General features: G+C 32.7%; 1 protein-coding gene across 7 annotated transcripts in view; it reads left to right on the top strand.

Annotated features, from left to right (window-relative positions):
- Positions 1–25043, top strand: part of CadN (neural cadherin) — a 1042724-nt gene that overhangs the window by 700658 nt on the left and 317023 nt on the right. The window contains exon 1 of one of the 7 annotated variants that reach the window (XM_074131812.1): positions 4176–4464. The exons of the other annotated variants lie outside the window; for them this stretch is intronic. Coding sequence (XP_073987913.1) covers positions 4413–4464 — 52 coding nt within the window. The 5' untranslated portion in view covers positions 4176–4412. Of the gene's footprint in view, positions 1–4175; positions 4465–25043 lie in introns of those variants that run through there. 7 annotated transcript variants of the gene reach the window in all.

Here is a 25043-nt window from a genome sequence, read left to right as displayed (position 1 = left end):
AATATTTTCCCTGTGAAAATTCCACAAGGACCCAATACCTCCCCCAGTGAGGGGAACTCTAATAAAGGCTCGGTGGTACTTTGGTTTTGGCGGTCCATAGATGGAGTTAAAAGGAAATGCTGAATTCCAGGCTAAAAACTCTTTTAGTCCAGATAGTTTCAAAATACAAGTTTTTCTTTTCAAAACTAACCATAAATCTATATATGGATGCAGGATAGTATAAAGCTTTTGGCAAGAACCTTTAATCGCGTCCAGATTTGTAATCTGGGTTCACAAGCTACGTACATTGAACGGTCACACAATGTGATGGTAATATCACACTATGGTACACGTTGAACAAAAGGATCAACATCCTGCATCCTTCACATCCGGCCCCCCACTGTTCCCTTTGGAATCTCACTTGAATTTAGTTAATCTTGTACAAAGCTCTGTTCTCTTTCTCTCCATTCTAGCTCTCTAGTTCGGCGATGAAAACCATCTACATTTCTGCAACGTTATGAACAAACTTGGAGAGATGTTGTTGCTTTTCAAAAGGTAGAAATCTCTTTCTCTGATTGAATTACATTGAACTGTCTCCATCAAAGACTTGAATTCTCATTTAAAATTAATATTTCCGTTTTAATATTTCAACTATGCATGCTGATAGTATATTTACATAACTTCAATATTAATAGTTACTTGAATATTATTAAATATTTAATATAGTATTCTGAAATCCACAACGACGAAGAACCTTACTTCGAAGATTTTCTAGAAACCCTTTAAAAATTTTCACAATTAACCATCAATTTTCTGCAGGGCGTTGAATTTTGGTCATCCCTTATACGGCGTGGTAATCTTTAATTTATTTAGTAGATTTCTAGTATTATTTTAGAATTAAGGCTTTTCAAACTACCTGTCAGTTGTTTTTTGGGACCCACCTCGCGGAAAGTTTCCGAGATATCCGAGAGTTTCTGTGATGGTTTCGTGTAGCAGAGATCAGGAGATTTGCCAGAAGCATCGCAGAAAGTTCATCCACAGTCAATCTCCAGATCGTCACGGAGCGCATTTTCGATTTTTTCCCACAATTTCGTCAGTCAATCAATTGAAGGTCTTCCGCTCTTCTGATCATCATGCACAGACGTACGACCGTTTTTAAACTCGCTTGACACCACTCGTACGATTCATAGCTTTATCATCATATGCAGTTTTTATCTCATTATGAACCTCAACCGGAGCTTTTTCCTTCCGAACGAAATAACGGATGACGCCCTTGACGGGAGATTGGATTGACATTTTTCACGAAACCTATTGTCGGCGTCGACAGTTCTCAACGTACTGACTTCGAACTGGCCTCGTTGCGGAGGGGAGGAATCAGGCTACACGGCAGTGTAGCCAACATGTCGAAAAAAAAATCCCTCCGGCCGTGAGAGCCTCAGTACACTTACTTTCTGGACATGCCTCGTACTTGGAAGAAGTGGGGAGTTTTCTTGTTCATGCTTCTTGTTAATTGATGAGGAAATGGTCTATTTGAAGCTCTTTAATTTATCACTGGATTGTGCATTAATGCAAGATGTTAAAAAGTGGGAATATGTTATGACGTCAGCCTCGAGTTTGTTTGCGATTTCAATAAACCAAAATAGTTGCCCGCACGTATCACAAGTATATTTTGCGAGTTTTCAGGGCTGTTAGAGAAAGTAATGTTAGGCCGGGATAGTGACATCAAGACCCCTACTTCTACTTCCTGTTACGAGAAAGACCAATCGCATTCGTTGAAATTATTTTCATAAAAATTAATGTTTCAAAGATGATCTGGTACCCTATGATTTTCTCGAAAGTTGTATAATTAAGTGTCTTTTTTCCTTAACAGTTAGTAAAAGCTCCATATTTAAAGAAATCAGTGCAACGCGAGAAAGTTGTAATAGTATTGTCACTGGATTTTTAAAGAGATAAGTTTCATTTAAGCATCGATTGTATAATTGATTTTCAAGTAACTCGAAATAATTCATTGGCCGTCAATAAAATCGCAGAAAATTTTGCGCTAATCAACGGTCAAAATCTCTCCAGTCAGTGTTTTACAGTCCTTCAATTTGATATGTATAATCTTAAAGTCGCAGTTTACTGGCGAAACGCCAGACTCGATTTCCATCCGAGCCATAACAGCCTATATATCACCATACCCATATTATCTGCCTGATAGTTGAAGACACTATCGGCGCTTGAATGCGCTGGTAGCCCACACACTATTTATTTAAACTATTCATCAAGTTTCAGTGGTAAAGTTTCTTCAAGGCAATAGTTCATTGTAGTAGATAAATTGAGCTTAACCTAAATCCATTAAATTACACAATCTTAACTTAATTTTCAATGAGAACTTTAATTTGATTGGATTAGATTTAATTGGAAGATAAATGAACTTGGTTTTCTATTCTCCGTTGGGAAGTAGTTAAATGTGTATTAAATTTATAAAATTACGTTTTTCTTTGGAAACATGATGTTCGCTTGATGTATAATGAAAAACAGGAAAAGTGTTTTTCTGCGCCCCCTTTGCCACTCTCTCTTTTTTAGGGCGTGAGTTCGAATTTTCGTCAAAAAAATCTCAAGAGAATGGTCTATTAATCAAACTATCAGTGGATGCAATCTTAAGAAGTAGTCTCAGAATGGGACTAACAAAGTATAGTCGATATGCTTACTTTATTAAGCAAAACTGCCAAGGGTATCCAGTGGATGCAATCTTAAGAAGTAGTCTCAGAATGGGACTGACAAGTATAGTCGATATGCTTACTTTATTAAGCAAAACTGCCAAGGGTATCCAGTGGATGCAATCTTAAGAAGTAGTCTTAGAATGGGACTGACAAGTATAGTCGATATGCTATTTTATTAATCAAAACGGCCAAAGCTATCCAGTGGATACAATCTTAAGAAAGTAGTCTTAGAATGGGACTAAGTGTAGTCGATATGCTTACTTTATTAATCAAAACTGCCAAGGCTATCCAGTGGAAGCAATCTTAAGAAGTAGTCTTAGAATGGGACTGACAAGTATAGTCGATATGCTATTTTATTAATCAAAACGGCCAAGGCTATCCAGTGGATACAATCTTAAGAAAGTAGTTTAGAATGGGCCTAACAAAGTATAGTCGATATGCTTACTTTATTAATCAAAACTGCCAAGGGTATCCAGTGGATGCAATCTTAAGAAGTAGTCTTAGAATGGGACTGACAAGTATAGTCGATATGCTTACTTTATTAATCAAAACTGCCAAGGGTATCCAGTGGATACAATCTTAAGAAAGTAGTCTTAGAATGGGACTAACAAAGTATAGTCGATATGCTTCCTTTAATTATTCAAAACTGCCAAGGCTATCCAGTGGATGCAATCTTAAGAAAGTAGCCTTAGAATGGGACTAACTAAGAATGGCATTCGAGTCTCTTCTGCGATCATTTTCCCCTTTTTCCACGTATCTAGAGGTTTTAGCACAGTGTCAGCCATTAGAAAAACGTAGTTTTTGGGGGGTCGCCATTAAGGCTTACTCTATGGCGACACAATGGTACCTTCTTCGTTCTTCTTCCAAAAGCATGGAAGCAAAAGCAGCTATTTAGCTTACACCTTGGTTTCTTGTAAAAAACGTTCCTGTAATGTTTAGTAAATAATTCATTCATAAATTTACATCAGCTAAAAATATAAAATAAATAGATTAAGGTCAAAAAAGTTTGTTTATCAAACGTGAGAACGGTTCTCCAAAATTGGTTTAAAGCTTAGTTGTCAGATCTCTCTCTAAAAAAAAATCGATTTATTTATCGATTTCTTTATTCGATGTTTGCTCTTAATTGATTATTTGGTTGACATGTTAACTGTAAATCGATTTTAGTTTTACAAATTTTATTTGGTACATTTTCATCAGTTAATTTGAAATCTTGTCCGCGATACTATTATAAAATATAAAATAATCATACTAAACATTTATAGAAATAGTGAACATTAGATCGATTTACGTTTAAAAAAAAAAACCGCTGACTGACCTATTCACAAATAAAGGCGGTTATCGTAGGTTGAAAATAATAATTACTATTGCGCAAGCGCTAAAGGAATAGCGCGACCCTTGTTCTGGCGGGAGCTCTTCTCTCTCTTGTTGTGGCGGGCGGCTAGTCCAGCCAGTCAGTAATGGTACGGCCGCCAATTCGCGCGCTTTTCCCAACAGTGTTTGACAATTTTGTAATTTGTGTTTTTTTTGAATTTCCTGTAGTGTTATTTGTTGATTTTGTTTGTTGATTTTAATTGAAAAAATTAAATAAAACAATGAAAATCCAGTGATTTTTTTTTTTTTACTTATTTTTCTTTATTTTTATTTTTTTGATTTTTTAAAAAGTTACGATTTTAAAAAAAAAATTTTTTTGAACTTCCTTGTTAGCGATGTGACTGTGCAAGTATCTCGATGGTTGACCCGCTCAAGGTGTTATGGGTGTTGACCAATAGCACGTACCTCGGTAGGGTTTCTTTTAAAAATCAATTTTTATGTTATCTAACTTTAGCTGTACAATTGTGCGATGTTTTTTGATTCTTTTTTTTTAAATAAAAAGTAAATCTGGGTGAACACTTTTATAAACAATACCTTAGATTATAACTTGGAAGGTTTACTAAAGGTTGACTAGCTTGTAAATAATAAAGGTTCACCGTAACAAGTGAACACCCTTTTAATTAGATTTGCAGTAACCATAAACGAGTCTTTTAGTTTGGCGATTACAATCGCCCTAAGATATTCATACCGATTTTTCTCAAAATTCACAATTTTAAAGTATCATTTTAATACCCACAATTTAATGGTGATAATTGATAATATTTTCTAAAGTAGTAGAGAGAAATCGAGTTTTTTTTGTTTTTTTTTTTTTTACAGTTCGAGTTATTTTGTTCAAAATTGTCTCTGACTTTATTCGACTTTCCCCCTTCCCACTCTTCTCGACATTTCGATTCTACTTCTCATCTTCTATTTATTTAAAAGTCACGAATGATGATTTTTTTTTCTTAACTTTATCTCACAGATAAATTAATTTTAAGACAATACTCGGAGAAGTTGGTATACAAAAATAATTCATAATTTCTTATTCTACTACTAACAAAAGACGTTATTGTAATCGTACTTCCGTTTTGGAGATTTCACCGGAAATATGGCCGGAAGTCATCTTGTTTTTATTTTGATCTTTGCTCTTAATTGATTTTCATTTTTTTACTTGGACGTGTTAACTGTAAAATAGATTTTAGTCTTTAACAAATTTAATTCGGTACATTTTCTTCAATCTTATCCGATACGATTGTAAACAGGTAATGGGATAGGGTTTATTGGGAAAATTCATACAAATAAAGGTAGTCCTCGACTTACGTCGTTGATCCGTTCCTACGTGGCGTCGTAAACTGTTTTTTCGACGTAAGTCGGAACATACGTTAACTGTACCATATACAGTACAGTACCAGTACTGTATTACCATAATAACAGTACAGTACTGTAAGCACTTAGCCTATCCTACATAATTATCAAAAAAACTCATATAAAATACTGTACAGTACGTTTAATAATGAAATTAAACAGTAGTGTACTTTACGCGATATCTAATTTCACTTCCTTCATTTTCTTCGATGCACTGCCATCAGAAGAGTCTGCCTTACACGTTTGGAAGCCATAATGAAGGGGAAAAAGTGTTCGTGACAACGATGTTAATGGCGTACTGGGATGCTGGTGACGCCGTCTTCCTTGGTCCCGGAGTCGCTGCACACCAAATCACGTACTACAGTAGTTCTCGGGCTTTTCATAGTACTGTAAATGGGAGTCGTAACCACGAAACGTCCTAACTTGAAACCGTCAAAACGCGAGGACTACCTGTAGATATTTTTCCTGAATATTACTATGTGAAAATTGATGAAAAATCTGAAAGAAAATGCTTGTGGAAGTGTTACAGCAATCGAAATTCGTGTGTATGTTCTAGTCAATAGTTTTATTAAATCTAATTAAACTAATTATGAATTTGTATTATTTCACGTCATGAATTTATAATCCTTAATTACGTTATTCAAAGCTTCAAAATTTTAATTAAATTACTGATAAAAGTTCAGAAATCCTTATTAATTTTGTATTTACATTAATTTGTTTTACACTCTTAATTCTAAATTATTTATAATTAATATCATTTTTTAATAATTTATGAATTTATTTTAGAGGTGACATTTTTTTCTCGAAAATTAAAATGAAAAACATATGGTGAACTTTCCCAAACTCTCAGTCCCCTATTTCCTAACTTTTACCCAAAAATACGTTTTTCCGTAAACCAGGTATTTTTAAAGTATATTTTATTGTTAAATTAAACCGTGTATTCATGTTGACCTTGTACTACGCTGTAAATATAATCAGTTTTCTATCGATTTTTGGACTAGTGTGAACAATGGAAATATACAAAGAAGGATTTTTATTATTAATTAGATTCGTAGTAATCCCATAAATCTGAGTCTTTTTAAATGAGGCGATTATAATCGCCCCCAAAATCCGAAGTTTTGCTCAATTTTTCCAATGATCGGTGGAAAAAATTATGCAAGAAAAGACTCAAGATTGCATCTAGAATTAGTTGGTAATTTGAATTCTTGAGTACTCTATGTTGGCAGGAAAAAATGGTACTAACAGCATGAAATAGCTATAATATAATTTTCCACTTCCGTTCACATTTTCTCTTGAAGAAAAACCTCTTCTAAAAGCTTAAAAAATACTCTTGAGCGAATTCTTTTGCCTTGAAAAATGTTTTTCCAAACATGCTCGTCATTTTGACAAGCAAAGACTTGTCTATGATTACAATTTTCTTTACAGAGGGTTTTCTTTTTTAGCCATTATCTCTTTTCTTTTTTTTTTGCTCTTATTGTGATTTTGACAGTTTTGGAAAATTGTATTTCCGCTGAAAGGAAATGACGTAATATATTTGAAAACGTAATTTTTTTAGAAATTGATTTTTTATTGTTCAAATTTAACATTTAAAATACCAATTTAGGTTTTTAGCATGGTCAAAACTTCTTTCCTAAACCACAAACCACAATTTTACTTCAGTAAGAATTTTCATTTTAGATATTTTTCCTGAGAAAATTCATTCAAGTTTAAGATTTTTTATAAGTAAAATAGCAAAGTCTGGAAAAAAAACCTGCTGTAATCGCTGGAAATCGCCACAGTAAGAGTGGATAATCTTTGTGGACTGTTCTTGGTTCGTGGATAGTTCCTCATTGCTGAATAATATCTTCGTCGTAGCCAAGCTTATTTCCTGTATCCCTTACCAGTTTAGGACTTCCATGCATCTCCAGAGGTATTTTAATCAGTTCGCTGTAAGAGATTTCGACTTCACTTACTTCACAGTCTCGCACTATACTTATTTTTTTTGGTTTTTACAACATTTTGGGCGAAATAACAGTAACTAAATAACTCAAAATACCTTTATTTATATTTAAATAAAAAATACCGAGTATGAATTTACCAGAATAATTTAAATTGACAACTAATTGAAGGAAGAAGATTGGAAATATGGTAGCGAAATGATGCGCAAGTGATTGATGAGGTCTTCTGCTTGAAATACTTTACTCCAAAGAGTAATTTTATTCGAGCAAATGTTTGAGTCATACTTAGCACCTACTGGGTAGTTCCTTGAGGAGTTTAAGGACTCCAGCGAGACTCAATTCAAAAGGCTGTGCTATGCGACTGCTTGGAGATCCTGTTGATAATTTTTGTTTAACCAAAATAAAGTCCTTTTTGCTTTTTTTGTCAGGATGCTCTGGACATTCGGGGCTTAAGGTGTTAGAAGAGGGGGTGCTTTGGGGCCTTGAATTCTGTACCGGGGAGTGGAGTAGCCACTTCTTCAGTGACCTTCGGGATCTTGGCTTTCCCAAGGGGGTACCCTAGTCTAATAATATGATCAACATGTACACTAGGGTGTTTCAAAAAATGATGACTTTTAAAATTTAAAGAGCGCCGGGCGGAAAATCAAAGTTCATTTAAAAACAAAAAGTTTCGTTCGAAATAGAGCAAAATCGATTAATATTTAGAGATCGATACCAATGATCAAAAAAATCCTAATTAAATGCTTTTTATCTTTTCAAATTATTAGCAAAACATGTAATTGTACAAATATAATTTGCTATAAAGACAATGCAGTTGGAATCATTTTGATGGCCTTTTTATTGTCAAAGTTATGAATAATTAAAGAAGCTGTATTTAAAAAAAAAAATATATATATTAAGAAAAATATACATTTTTGAAAAATTTCGATTAATTAACGTTAAAATCACTTCATTTTTTATGTGTTTCGTACAGCAATTTAAAATACAAATAATTTTGGTTACTGAAACGTCTAAATTAGGGAATATTTTGCATTTACTGTTATAACATAATTTGAAATTGATTGATTGATAGTAAATTAATTTCAAATTATAACATATATAATTTAAAAGTCATCATTTTTTGAAACACCCTAATGTACACTGACACCAAAAAACACATCTAGACACATCATAGGGTGTGCAAGAGATAGTTGGATTTGTGCAACAGTGCAGTTTTAGCGAGTCCATTGGTAGACTCTAGCTCGTCAATCACATCAGTAATAGAACAATTTATGCACAAACATACAGACGACATTCCAGGGTTCCTCAATAGATCTTTTAGTTGATTTAGCTGCTTTTAGACCACTCCCTTAAAATTCTAACCTGGCCCGAAATGCTTTCTTTTTTTTTTGGCATTGCAACTAGCTCTCACCCAAAGTGCAACCTTGAAAAGAATGGTGGGATGAACCAACAGGTTGCTGCAGGAATGTGTGTGGGGTGGTGGGGTATACCCAAGGCTTGAGCAGGCGGATATACTTCGGTAGCTATTCGCCTGAGTCCCTGCCGCGTAGTGTTAGGAGGGTGGCTAGGTCTTTAGGGGTGATGAAAGGGCTTTTCTCTCTCCCTGTCTTTTATCCATAAAAATGGTTTTATAAAGTTTTAATTGTTCTATAAAAAAAAAAAGATTGCTTTTAGAATATTTTTTTGATGGCTTATCAAAAAAAGTGCCTTCATCTTTTATTGAAAACATTATTTTGACCTTCATGCAGTACCAGCTGTTTTGCCCGGCTCGGAAACAATTCATGCACAGCAGTTTATTTGACCTCTTTGAAATTTTAATACAGACAGAATATCTATCAATTGTTTCCTAGTTAAGCAAATTTTCTGAATGTTTAAACATCGTAATTCATCAGAAACGTCGCCATTTAATTGGCAATTATTTGATGGAAGTGTTTTATAAAATGACGAGAACGGTACTTGTATTTGCATGAATATCTTCTGAAATTTTGCTCGTTAAAAATTGTGAATGTTTTTTCTTTAAAATGAAATTTCATTCCCGTTATTATTTCCATCAGTACATTATCTTCCTGCGGTACAACATTATTATGGGAATAACATTATTTATAAAGAAGGAAGAACAAGGAATAATACCAATACCAGTCTTTATTTTTACCGTATAATTGCCGAGCTTTCGACCTAGGTCATGGGTCGGTAACCGCGGCTCTTTTATCCAAATTTTGTGGCTCTTCAGCCTGACCAAAATAAATTGTATATTTCAATTTTATTGAAACAAATGAAAATTTCATTTATTAAAGTGAAGATATTTTTTCAAAAAGAATTTTAAATGCGATAGGTTTGAAATTGAATAGAATTATATTAAAATACAGTACGTAATACGATATATAGGACTGCCGCCATTTTCATTCAAACACAGGTTTAGTTATTACCTATTCGTTCATTTACTTTGCAATATGTGAAAATAAATATATAAAACATTTAAATGTAACTGAATATCTACGGTGACCATTATTTTTGTATCAAAAAAACAGGACAAGGAGCAAAAAAAAAAAGCCTATAAAAAATATTAATACGTTTATTAACACGAGATCGGTTATTACAAAACAATGGCCATATAATAGTATACACTAGTCCAGGGGTCGGCAACCCGCGGCTCGCGAGCCGCATGCGGCTCTTTTATCCCAATTATGTGGCTCTTCAGCCTGCCAAAAATATATTGTATATTTTAATTTTATTGAAACAAATGAAAATTCCATTTATTAAAGGTATTTTTTCAAAAATAATTTTAAATGTGATAGGTTCGAAATTGAATAGAATTTTACAAGTATGAAAATAAAGTACTGGATTTATATTGTAAGACTGCCGCCTTTTCATTCCTTAAGTTATTATTTATTTGTTTATTTACTTTGCAATATGTGAAAAATAAATATATAAAACATTTAAATGTTATTGAATATCATAAAATAATAATTTGCGAATACAAATGATCTTCATAGATTTTTACATAATCATCCTTGCGGCTCTTGGTAAGATTTATTAAAATTATTTAAGGAGAAATGGCTCTCTACTTAAAATAGGTTGCCGACCCCTGCACTAGTCGACTAGTTTACTCTATGGGTAAAACAGGTTGTGTTTTACGCTAAAAGTTCGTCCAAAGTTAATGTACACAGAAAAATTTTTCCTAAACGATTATTTGCGAACTTAATTATTATACATTTATACTATATTTTTACATTCAATAATTAAATTTGAGTATAATTTAAATTTCATTGAAAAACAGGACAAATAAATAAAAACAGGACATTTATGCTAAAAAAAAAAAAAAAAAAAGGACAGCGTCTTAAAAAAACAGTACGAATGGTCAACGTATGATTACCATAAAATAATAATTTATGGATACAAATGATCTACAGAGTTGTTTACACAATGATCCTTACGGCTCTTGGTTAAGATTTATTAAAATTTATTTAAGGAGAAATGGCTCTCTACTTAAAATAGGCCGACCTCTGATCCTGGGTCATCTTCAGAGCTTTTGTTGTTAACTAATTACAATATGTATACATGGTTGTTACAAGTTTGGTGTGCTTTCTGTCTTGACTGCTATCTGGTTCTCCTAGGGCGAAAGCTCGACAAAATAAATAACAAATGGCTGAAGTTGGCATCATTTCTTTCAATGAATCAGTTACCAGGAACACTGTACAATATTATTTAAAGGAAGTCCTTATTTAAAAAAAAAAAAGCAACATTTTCAAAAAAAAAAAAAAAAAGCGTCTTTACTTCCGGTAAAGTAAGCAAATAAATTAATATATAAATGATTGAATATCCTCTTAGCACTAATTGGATTGATTTTCTCCTTTAAAACAGGAGAAATCTTAAGAGCGATTTTTTTTTTGTGGAAGGTCACCAGTAAGAAAAGTTTTTCCTTTCTATAGAACAGCTGGTTAAGGTAGGGAATCATTAAGTGGGGGAATGTAGGGGAAAGGAGAACAGGACGGCAAGGAATAGAGATTATTGCTTATTCAACTGATATTTTCTGTCAGCGGAAGTAGGAAGAGAAAAAAAAAAGAAAAAATGGAAAGAGAAATACAACTACTTTTTCCATTGAAACTCGTTTTTTTTTCAGTCCCGTATTAATCAGAAATTGAAAATTATTTATTTTTAATACAAAAATTATTATTAATAAAAAAATATCTCGAATACTGTGATGATAAATATATCGTTTACTTTAGCAATCGATTTCACTCTGTTGCTTTAAAATAACACCTGTTTTTTTTCATTTTATTTTGCAGCTGTACACTACTTTAATGCGACAAATCAATTACGCATGCATGTATGTATTTGTGTGAACGATGACGACGTTCATCTACATTTTCCCAAGGGGGCAAAAAAAAATCTCTGCAACCTTTTGCTGACCTTTCAACTTATCACCGTCTACACTCGAGACATTCGGACATTCGCTCAACCTTGAAGCCTAATAAAAAAAGGCTACCCTACGATTTTATAACCTAACCTCTTTCCTCACTTCTCGTTTGCGTCGTTCAAATTGATCTTCTTCTCGAGGTCCTTGTGCAGTACAAGTAGGCACTTCCGGACTGTGTGCGTGTGTGTGTGCTTCACTTCTTGAGTTGTTACGCTTCGTGATGATTGCCGAGTGGTTCGTGCGCTGGCCACCCAATATTTGTATAAATATTGTACTCCTCCCAGATAATATTGATGCATTTAAACAACAAATGTTATTTATTTTTTGGGGGGCGCATCAACATCCGAGGTTATTAGCGCCTCTTATATCTGTTCTTCCTCGAACATATTACTCCACTACTTGGGATGGCGGATGTTCCTGTGACCCATGCACATCCATCGCTGAACCTTGACCAGCAAGGTTTATTGGAGCTGCAGGTTACGAACAATACCTCCGTACATCCCCTCCTATATCATCGATTCAGTCGACGAGCAGGAGGATCTGAACTTTTTTTTTTGGATACATAGCATGCCATCCCTTATAAAAAACTAATTATAACTAATTTTATTGATTTTTTTTTGTTCACACTATTTAAACTATTTTCCAAATTTTCAATTGCTGGAAGGCGAAGGCCTGGCCTTAATTTAAGAAAGAAGCATTCATCTTGAGTGGGATGCACGTTGTACAGTCTGCCTATCGTAGTTCCTTTAAATACGCCAGGTTATCCGTCGACTTCGCTCTCCTCGTTTGCGTAGTTCAAATGAATTTCTACTCGCGTTTCTTGTGTAATACGTAAGCACTTCCGAATACAGCAGTGTTTTCGTAAAACGCGACATTTTGACATAACGTGAAGGAAGCAGTTAACGTTGTAGCCGGTGGATTCAGGGCTATTTGTTGCGTATTAGTAATCTGTAGAGAATTTTATTCTCTACAACTTCTTAATAACTTTAAATGTCATTTAGAGCAAAGGAAACGATATATTTACACACACAAAAAAAAAGCAATGTTCGTGACCACTGATTTCCGGTGACGCGTACACGAGATTCTATGAGACTTAATAAAATGCCAAAACAAAGATTTGTACCGGTCTTTTTTTTTCAGCTTATTATTATTCTATTCCTAGATTGAATCCTAATTTGATTGGATTATCCATAGATCTTACACTTGTTGTGCAAACAGAACTCTTCAAGTTCCAAGAAATTCGTTTTGAGAAATCGATTCAACAGTACTTCACACCGGATTTGTTGTTGGCAGCTACATTGTATGTAGAATTTGATTTGTCTTGTTTTTATGGGGTCCATCTCATGACAATAATACAGAGATAGTCTCACAAACAAACAGATAAAGACCAATTCCTGGAAACTCCTTTTATCTTTTACCAGGACTTAGGGCCCATCTAGTGAGAGCTAAGAGAAATTGATCTCCCTTTTTTTCCTTTTTTAATGTTCTCTCTTCTACAAAATATTTTTCTCCTGGGCAGTGTCGTCATCTTCCAGAGAAAAATGGTTTTTTACCCTCTTATTTTATTTACTACCCAATAAAAAGCACTAATATATCTTCTCTCCCAGGGGAATGGCGCACAAAATAAACTCACTTGTCTTTCTCTTAACCATCTTAGGTACTCAAATTTTTGTAAACTTACCATTTGTACCAAGCAAGAGATGATTTCAATAAATAAACGAATCTAAATTTAAAAGCCCCCTTAAAAGAAGCCATTTTTCTTAAAAATTTGGATTTTTTGTTTAAGCATTTAATTATTATTAATGTTTTAATAGTAATAAAGGTCATGGTTTACATAGGCTTTTCATGGGAAAGCCTAGCCACCTCCTCCCCTCTCGTCTAGAAATGCTGTTAATTGAATTTCCCCTGGAGAAAAAAAATAAAAGTTTGGCAGCAACTGATGTGCGCCAAGTTTACAAGAAAATCGTAGGCGCCATTTTGGAAAAATATATTCATGAATGAGACACATCCGGTTTGGATGATTTTATTTTTTTCGTCAAAAAGTCGAGTCAAAATGTTTATGGTCATTAACTGTGAACTTACAGCGATATTTTTTGCGAAATCTTGAGTTATTCTGACCACTTTTTCCTCCACTAACTCAATATCACCTGCTGGACCTGATGAAGTAAGATAAATTTAGAAGAAACTATCAGAATTGTCAGAAATACCGAAGGAAGGATTGCAGAAGATTCTGAATTCAGTCTTTTGGAGTGAGATGGAGTGTCTGAGCACAAAGAAAAACATTTACTAGTTTTTGGGTGAAAATTGGACTTTTACTGAAATAAAAGGCCACTACTCTTCTTTAGGAGGATTACTGTAGAAGATGCTGGAGGAGAGTTTCTGGAATTGCGAGGCTGGATAATAAAAGAGAAAATAAAGGGTATGGTAAGAAGAGGAAGATTAGTGTGACAGCTTGAAATAAATGGTTTTTGTGTTGGTGTCGCGAAAGATGACCGATCGCTTGTTATTATAATCCATTAAGAAGAAGATGGAAGAAGCTGGAAAAAGATCGACTACATATGAAGCACGTGATATCGAACCTCACTGCGCTCAGGAAAAAAAAGTCTTCTGTAGAGACTGTTCTGTACTTCGTAGTTCAGATGGCGCTGGCAGTTATCAAATGAGTTTAGGTTCCGTTCTGAAGCTGTGTCTCCTTATGAATTGATAGAAGTCACAACACTCACTTCAGCTCGTGAGTAAAAAAATTAAAAAAAAAATGAACTCAGTTAAATTCTCTGAAGTAGTTAACGTCTGTGGCGATGTTTCCGGTCTTGTGCTCCCACTCAGTCCTCGTAGCTACTCTAAAGATATTAGGCGAGTCTAAAAGCAAATAGGGCCGTACATAAATCGTCTTAAGTAGAATCGCATTACCAACTAACCGGCCAATAACCTTTAAGAGATTACATCCTGAGATTCTCCATCGTTACACTGTCTTAACTGTAGGACGTGAACTGAATCTCCTCTCTGTCTCACTCCCTCTCTCTCAGTCCAATCAATCGCAAATTATGGTAAAAGCCTGCCATAAAGACGATAATGTTCTTTGGGTTGGGAATATGCGAGAGTGTAGAGGGGTCGAAATTATATGTAATAAGTTGGTATTGAGGAGATGGGAGGGAATTGTAGATTATACATTATAGAATGGCTACGAGCCAAATCCCTACTGCCACCTACAAGATTCTATCTCATCTCTTTAATGTATTACGAGTTTGTGGGTGAATGTAGACGTCTGTAAAAATGTTGAATGGGTGGGGGTGTGTGAAATGAGGTGCACAAAATAACTATAGTTTATAATTGAGAAAAACAAAGTGTATAAGAGAAGAAAATTCCATACCAATACGTGGTTCACAGTGGCAGATATATGAAGAACGGCCATAATTTTACAGAATTTCATGACCCAAAAAATTTTCAACCCTTTATATCTTCTACTTAGGTCTGTACACAAAATAACTATAGTTTATAATTGAGAAAAACGAAGTGTATAAGAGAACAAAATTCCATACCAATACGAGGTTCACAGTGGGAGATATAAAACGGCCATAATTTTACAGAATTTCATGACCCAAAAAAATTAAACCCTTTATATCTTCTACCTTTTTAGATCTGTGCACAAAATAACTATAGTTTATAATTGAGAAAAACAAAGTGTATAAGAGAAAAAAATTACATACCAATACGTGCTTCACAGTGAGAGATATAGAACGGCCATAATTTTACAGAATTTCATGACCCAAAAAAATTTCAACCCTTTATATCTTCTACCTTTTTAGATCTGTGCACAAAGTAACTATAGTTTATAATTGAGAAAAACAAAGTGTATAAGAGAAAAAAATTCCATACCAATACGTGGTTCACAGTGGGAGATATAGAACGGCCATAATTTTACAGAATTTCATGACCCAAAAAAATTTCAACCCTTTATATCTTCTACATTTATAGATCTGTGCACAAAATAACTATAGTTTATAATTGAGAAAAACAAAGTGTACAAGAGAACCAAATTTCTTACGAATACGTGGATCACAGTGGGAGATATAGAACGGCCATAATTTTACAGAATTTCATGACCCAAAAAATTTTCAACCCTTTATATCTTCTACATTTATAGATCTGTGCACAAAATAACTATAGTTTATAATTGAGAAAAACAAAGTGTATAAAAGAACAAAATTTCATACGAATACGTGGATCACAGTGGAAGATATAGAACGGCCATAATTTTAGACAATTTCATGACCCAAAAAATTTTCAACCCTTTATATCTTCTACATTTATAGATCTGTGCACAAAATAACTATAGTTTATAATTGAGAAAAACAAAGTGTATAAGAGAACCAAATTTCTTACGAATACGTGGATCACAGTGGGAGATATAGAACGGCCATAATTTTACAGAATTTCATGACCCAAAAAATTTTCAAGCCTTTATATCTTCTACATTTATAGATCTGTGCACAAAATAACTATAGTTTATAATTGAGAAAAACAAAGTGTACAAGAGAACCAAATTTCTTACGAATACGTGGATCACAGTGGAAGATATAGAACGGCCATAATTTTAGACAATTTCATGACCAAAAAAATTTTCAAGCCTTTATATCTTCTACATTTATAGATCTGTGCACAAAATAACTATAGTTTAGAATTGAGAAAAACAAAGTGTATAAGAGAACCAAATTTCTTACGAATACGTGGATCACAGTGGGAGATATAGAACGGCCATAATTTTACAGAATTTCATGACCCAAAAAATTTTCAACCCTTTATATCTTCTACATTTACAGATCTGTGCACAAAATAACTATAGTTTATAATTGAGAAAAACAAAGTGTACAAGAGAACCAAATTTCTTACGAATACGTGGATCACAGTGGAAGATATAGAACGGCCATAATTTTAGACAATTTCATGACCCAAAAAATTTACAAGCCTTTATATCTTCTACATTTATAGATCTGTGCACAAAATAACTATAGTTTAGAATTGAGAAAAACAAAGTGTACAAGAGAACCAAATTTCATACCAATACGTGGTTCACAGTGGAAGATATAGAACGGCCATAATTTTAGACAATTTCATGACCCAAAAAATTTTCAAGCCTTTATATCTTCTACATTTATAGATCTGTGCACAAAATAACTATAGTTTAGAATTGAGAAAAACAAAGTGTACAAGAGAACCAAATTTCTTACGAATACGTGGATCACAGTGGAAGATATAGAACGGCCATAATTTTAGACAATTTCATGACCCAAAAAATTTTCAACCCTTTATATCTTCTACATTTATAGATCTGTGCACAAAATAACTATAGTTTATAATTGAGAAAAACAAAGTGTATAAGAGAACCAAATTTCTTACGAATACGTGGATCACAGTGGGAGATATAGAACGGCCATAATTTTACAGAATTTCATGACCCAAAAAATTTTTACCCCTTTATATCTTCTACATTTATAGATCTGTGCACAAAATAACTATAGTTTATAATTGAGAAAAACAAAGTGTACAAGAGAACCAAATTTCTTACGAATACGTGGATCACAGTGGAAGATATAGAACGGCCATAATTTTAGACAATTTCATGACCCAAAAAATTTTCAAGCCTTTATATCTTCTACATTTATAGATCTGTGCACAAAATAACTATAGTTTAGAATTGAGAAAAACAAAGTGTACAAGAGAACCAAATTTCATACCAATACATGGTTCACAGTGGAAGATATAGAACGGCCATAATTTTAGACAATTTCATGACCCAAAAAATTTTCAAGCCTTTATATCTTCTACATTTATAGATCTGTGCACAAAATAACTATAGTTTATAATTGAGAAAAACAAAGTGTACAAGAGAACCAAATTTCTTACGAATACGTGGATCACAGTGGGAAATATAGAACGGCCATAATTTTACACAATTACATGACCCAACAAATTTTCAACCCTTTATATCTTCTACATTTATAGATCTGTGCACAAAATAACTATAGTTTATAATTGAGAAAAACAAAGTGTACAAGAGAACCAAATTTCTTACGAATACGTGGATCACAGTGGAAGATATAGAACGGCCATAATTTTAGACAATTTCATGACCCAAAAAATTTTCAAGCCTTTATATCTTCTACATTTATAGATCTGTGCACAAAATAACTATAGTTTAAAATTGAGAAAAACAAAGTGTACAAGAGAATCAAATTTCATACCAATACGTGGTTCACAGTGAAAGATATAGAACGGCCATAATTTTAGACAAATTCATGACCCAAAAAATTTTCAACCCTTTATATCTTCTACATTTATAGATCTGTGCACAAAATAACTATAGTTTATAATTGAGAAAAACAAAGTGTACAAGAGAACCAAATTTCTTACGAATACGTGGATCACAGTGGGAGATATAGAACGGCCATAATTTTAGACAATTTCATGACCCAAAAAATTTTCAAGCCTTTATATCTTCTACATTTATAGATCTGTGCACAAAATAACTATAGTTTAGAATTGAGAAAAACAAAGTGTATAAGAGAACCAAATTTCTTACGAATACGTGGATCACAGTGGGAGATATAGAACGGCCATAATTTTAGACAATTTCATGACCCAAAAAATTTTCAACCCTTTATATCTTCTACATTTATAGATCTGTGCACAAAATAACTATAGTTTATAATTGAGAAAAACAAAGTGTATAAGAGAACCAAATTTCTTACGAATACGTGGATCACAGTGGGAGATATAGAACGGCCATAATTTTACAGAATTTCATGACCCAAAAAATTTTCAACCCTTTATATCTTCTACATTTATAGATCTGTGCACAAAATAACTATAGTTTATAATTGAGAAAAACAAAGTGTACAAGAGAACCAAATTTCTTACGAATACGTGGATCACAGTGGAAGATATAGAACGGCCATAATTTTAGACAATTTCATGACCCAAAAAATTTTCAAGCCTTTATATCTTCTACATTTATAGATCTGTGCACAAAATAACTATAGTTTAGAATTGAGAAAAACAAAGTGTATAAGAGAACCAAATTTCTTACGAATACGTGGATCACAGTGGGAGATATAGAACGGCCATAATTTTACAGAATTTCATGACCCAAAAAATTTTCAACCCTTTATATCTTCTACATTTATAGATCTGTGCACAAAATAACTATAGTTTATATTTGAGAATAACAAAGTGTACAAGAGAACCAAATTTCTTACGAATACGTGGATCACAGTGGAAGATATAGAACGGCCATAATTTTAGACAATTTCATGACCCAAAAAATTTTCAAGCCTTTATATCTTCTACATTTATAGATCTGTGCACAAAATAACTATAGTTTAGAATTGAGAAAAACAAAGTGTACAAGAGAACCAAATTTAATACCAATATGTGGTTCACAGTGGAAGATATAGAACGGCCATAATTTTACAGAATTTCATGACCCAAAAAATTTTCAACCCTTTATATCTTCTACATTTATAGATCTGTGCACAAAATAACTATAGTTTATAATTGAGAAAAACAAAGTGTACAAGAGAACCAAATTTCTTACGAATACGTGGATCACAGTGGAAGATATAGAACGGCCATAATTTTAGACAATTTCATGACCCAAAAAATTTTCAAGCCTTTATATCTTCTACATTTATAGATCTGTGCACAAAATAACTATAGTTTAGAATTGAGAAAAACAAAGTGTACAAGAGAACCAAATTTCATACCAATACATGGTTCACAGTGGAAGATATAGAACGGCCATAATTTTAGACAATTTCATGACCTAAAAAATTTTCAAGCCTTTATATCTTCTACATTTATAGATCTGTGCACAAAATAACTATAGTTTATAATTGAGAAAAACAAAGTGTACAAGAGAACCAAATTTCTTACGAATACGTGGATCACAGTGGGAAATATAGAACGGCCATAATTTTACAGAATTACATGACCCAACAAATTTTCAACCCTTTATATCATCTACATTTATAGATCTGTGCACAAAATAACTATAGTTTATAATTGAGAAAAACAAAGTGTACAAGAGAACCAAATTTCTTACGAATACGTGGATCACAGTGGAAGATATAGAACGGCCATAATTTTAGACAATTTCATGACCCAAAAAATTTTCAAGCCTTTATATCTTCTACATTTATAGATCTGTGCACAAAATAACTATAGTTTAGAATTGAGAAAAACAAAGTGTATAAGAGAACCAAATTTCTTACGAATACGTGGATCACAGTGGGAGATATAGAACGGCCATAATTTTACAGAATTTCATGACCCAAAAAATTTTCAACCCTTTATATCTTCTACATTTATAGATCTGTGCACAAAATAACTATAGTTTATAATTGAGAATAACAAAGTGTACAAGAGAACCAAATTTCTTACGAATACGTGGATCACAGTGGAAGATATAGAACGGCCATAATTTTAGACAATTTCATGACCCAAAAAATTTTCAAGCCTTTATATCTTCTACATTTATAGATCTGTGCACAAAATAACTATAGTTTAGAATTGAGAAAAACAAAGTGTACAAGAGAACCAAATTTCATACCAATACGTGGTTCACAGTGGAAGATATAGAACGGCCATAATTTTAGACAATTTCATGACCCAAAAAATTTTCAAGCCTTTATATCTTCTACATTCATAGATCTGTGCACAAAATAACTATAGTTTAGAATTGAGAAAAACAAAGTGTACAAGAGAACCAAATTTCTTACGAATACGTGGATCACAGTGGAAGATATAGAACGGCCATAATTTTAGACAATTTCATGACCCAAAAAATTTTCAACCCTTTATTTCTTCTACATTTATAGATCTGTGCACAAAATAACTATAGTTTATAATTGAGAAAAACAAAGTGTATAAGAGAACCAAATTTCTTACGAATACGTGGATCACAGTGGGAGATATAGAACGGCCATAATTTTACAGAATTTCATGACCCAAAAAATTTTCAACCCTTTATATCTTCTACATTTATAGATCTGTGCACAAAATAACTATAGTTTATAATTGAGAAAAACAAAGTGTACAAGAGAACCAAATTTCTTACGAATACGTGGATCACAGTGGAAGATATAGAACGGCCATAATTTTAGACAATTTCATGACCCAAAAAATTTTCAAGCCTTTATATCTTCTACATTTATAGATCTGTGCACAAAATAACTATAGTTTAGAATTGAGAAAAACAAAGTGTACAAGAGAACCAAATTTCATACCAATACATGGTTCACAGTGGAAGATATAGAACGGCCATAATTTTAGACAATTTCATGACCCAAAAAATTTTCAAGCCTTTATATCTTCTACATTTATAGATCTGTGCACAAAATAACTATAGTTTATAATTGAGAAAAACAAAGTGTACAAGAGAACCAAATTTCTTACGAATACGTGGATCACAGTGGGAAATATAGAACGGCCATAATTTTACAGAATTACATGACCCAACAAATTTTCAACCCTTTATATCTTCTACATTTATAGATCTGTGCACAAAATAACTATAGTTTATAATTGAGAAAAACAAAGTGTACAAGAGAACCAAATTTCTTACGAATACGTGGATCACAGTGGAAGATATAGAACGGCCATAATTTTAGACAATTTCATGACCCAAAAAATTTTCAAGCCTTTATATCTTCTACATTTATAGATCTGTGCACAAAATAACTATAGTTTAGAATTGAGAAAAACAAAGTGTATAAGAGAACCAAATTTCTTACGAATACGTGGATCACAGTGGGAGATATAGAACGGCCATAATTTTAGACAATTTCATGACCCAAACAATTTTCAAGCCTTTATATCTTCTACATTTATAGATCTGTGCACAAAATAACTATAGTTTAGAATTGAGAAAAACAAAGTGTATAAGAGAACCAAATTTCTTACGAATACGTGGATCACAGTGGGAGATATAGAACGGCCATAATTTTAGACAATTTCATGACCCAAAAAATTTTCAAGCCTTTATATCTTCTACATTTATAGATCTGTGCACAAAATAACTATAGTTTAGAATTGAGAAAAACAAAGTGTATAAGAGAACCAAATTTCTTACGAATACGTGGATCACAGTGGGAGATATAGAACGGCCATAATTTTAGACAATTTCATGACCCAAAAAATTTTCAAGCCTTTATATCTTCTACATTTATAGATCTGTGCACAAAATAACTATAGTTTAGAATTGAGAAAAACAAAGTGTATAAGAGAACCAAATTTCTTACGAATACGTGGATCACAGTGGGAGATATAGAACGGCCATAATTTTAGACAATTTCATGACCCAAAAAATTTTCAACCCTTTATATCTTCTACATTTATAGATCTGTGCACAAAATAACTATAGTTTATAATTGAGAAAAACAAAGTGTATAAGAGAACCAAATTTCTTACGAATACGTGGATCACAGTGGGAGATATAGAACGGCCATAATTTTACAGAATTTCATGACCCAAAAAATTTTCAACCCTTTATATCTTCTACATTTATAGATCTACGCACAAAATAACTATAGTTTATAATTGAGAAAAACAAAGTGTACAAGAGAACCAAATTTCTTACGAATACGTGGATCACAGTGGGAGATATAGAACGGCCATAATTTTACAGAATTTCATGACCCAAAAAATTTTCAACCCTTTATATCTTCTACATTTATAGATCTGTGCACAAAAAAACTATAGTTTATAATTGAGAAAAACAAAGTGTACAAGAGAACCAAATTTCTTACGAATACGTGGATCACAGTGGAAGATATAGAACGGCCATAATTTTAGACAATTTCATGACCCAAAAAATTTTCAAGCCTTTGTATCTTCTACATTTATAGATCTGTGCACAAAATAACTATAGTTTAGAATTGAGAAAAACAAAGTGTACAAGAGAACCAAATTTCATACCAATACGTGGTTCACAGTGGAAGATATAGAACGGCCATAATTTTAGACAATTTCATGACCCAAAAAATTTTCAAGCCTTTATATCTTCTACATTTATAGATCTGTGCACAAAATAACTATAGTTTATAATTGAGAAAAACAAAGTGTACAAGAGAACCAAATTTCTTACGAATACGTGGATCACAGTGGAAGATATAGAACGGCCATAATTTTAGACAATTTCATGACCCAAAAAATTTTCAAGCCTTTATATCTTCTACATTTATAGATCTGTGCACAAAATAACTATAGTTTAGAATTGAGAAAAACAAAGTGTATAAGAGAACCAAATTTCTTACGAATACGTGGATCACAGTGGGAGATATAGAACGGCCATAATTTTAGACAATTTCATGACCCAAACAATTTTCAAGCCTTTATATCTTCTACATTTATAGATCTGTGCACAAAATAACTATAGTTTAGAATTGAGAAAAACAAAGTGTATAAGAGAACCAAATTTCTTACGAATACGTGGATCACAGTGGGAGATATAGAACGGCCATAATTTTAGACAATTTCATGACCCAAAAAATTTTCAAGCCTTTATATCTTCTACATTTATAGATCTGTGCACAAAATAACTATAGTTTAGAATTGAGAAAAACAAAGTGTATAAGAGAACCAAATTTCTTACGAATACGTGGATCACAGTGGGAGATATAGAACGGCCATAATTTTAGACAATTTCATGACCCAAAAAATTTTCAAGCCTTTATATCTTCTACATTTATAGATCTGTGCACAAAATAACTATAGTTTAGAATTGAGAAAAACAAAGTGTATAAGAGAACCAAATTTCTTACGAATACGTGGATCACAGTGGGAGATATAGAACGGCCATAATTTTAGACAATTTCATGACCCAAAAAATTTTCAACCCTTTATATCTTCTACATTTATAGATCTGTGCACAAAATAACTATAGTTTATAATTGAGAAAAACAAAGTGTATAAGAGAACCAAATTTCTTACGAATACGTGGATCACAGTGGGAGATATAGAACGGCCATAATTTTACAGAATTTCATGACCCAAAAAATTTTCAACCCTTTATATCTTCTACATTTATAGATCTACGCACAAAATAACTATAGTTTATAATTGAGAAAAACAAAGTGTACAAGAGAACCAAATTTCTTACGAATACGTGGATCACAGTGGAAGATATAGAACGGCCATAATTTTAGACAATTTCATGACCCAAAAAATTTTCAAGCATTTATATCTTCTACATTTATAGATCTGTGCACAAAATAACTATAGTTTAGAATTGAGAAAAACAAAGTGTATAAGAGAACCAAATTTCTTACGAATACGTGGATCACAGTGGGAGATATAGAACGGCCATAATTTTACAGAATTTCATGACCCAAAAAATTTTCAACCCTTTATATCTTCTACATTTATAGATCTGTGCACAAAAAAACTATAGTTTATAATTGAGAAAAACAAAGTGTACAAGAGAACCAAATTTCTTACGAATACGTGGATCACAGTGGAAGATATAGAACGGCCATAATTTTAGACAATTTCATGACCCAAAAAATTTTCAAGCCTTTATATCTTCTACATTTATAGATCTGTGCACAAAATAACTATAGTTTAGAATTGAGAAAAACAAAGTGTACAAGAGAACCAAATTTCATACCAATACGTGGTTCACAGTGGAAGATATAGAACGGCCATAATTTTAGACAATTTCATGACCCAAAAAATTTTCAAGCCTTTATATCTTCTACATTTATAGATCTGTGCACAAAATAACTATAGTTTAGAATTGATAAAAACAAAGTGTACAAGAGAACCAAATTTCATATGAATACGTGGATCACAGTGTGAGATATAGAACGACCATAATTTTACAGAATTTCATGACCCAAAAAATTTTCAACCCTATATATCTTTTACATTTATAGATCTGTGCACAAAATAACTATAGTTTATAATTGAGAAAAACAAAGTGTACAAGAGAACCAAATTTCATACGAATACGTGGTTCACAGTGGGGGATATAGAACGGCCATAATTTTACAGAATTACATGACCCAAAAGATTTTCAAGCCTTTATATCTTCTACATTTATAGATCTGTGCACAAAATAACTATAGTTTAAAATTGAGAAAAACAAAGTGTACAAGAGAACCAAATTTCATACCAATACGCGGTTCACAGTGGAAGATATGGAACGGCCATAATTTTACAGAATTTCATGACCCAAAAAATTTTCAAGCCTTTATATCTTCTACATTTATAGATCTGTGCACAAAATAACTA

The sequence above is a fragment of the Rhodnius prolixus genome, unplaced genomic scaffold (assembly GCF_049639745.1).
Source record: "Rhodnius prolixus isolate KJV_2025 unplaced genomic scaffold, Rpr scaffold_4, whole genome shotgun sequence".
Classification (NCBI taxonomy): domain Eukaryota; kingdom Metazoa; phylum Arthropoda; class Insecta; order Hemiptera; family Reduviidae; genus Rhodnius; species Rhodnius prolixus.
The sequence above is the reverse complement of the archived record's forward strand: the minus strand, read 5'-3'. Positions and strand labels throughout refer to the sequence as shown.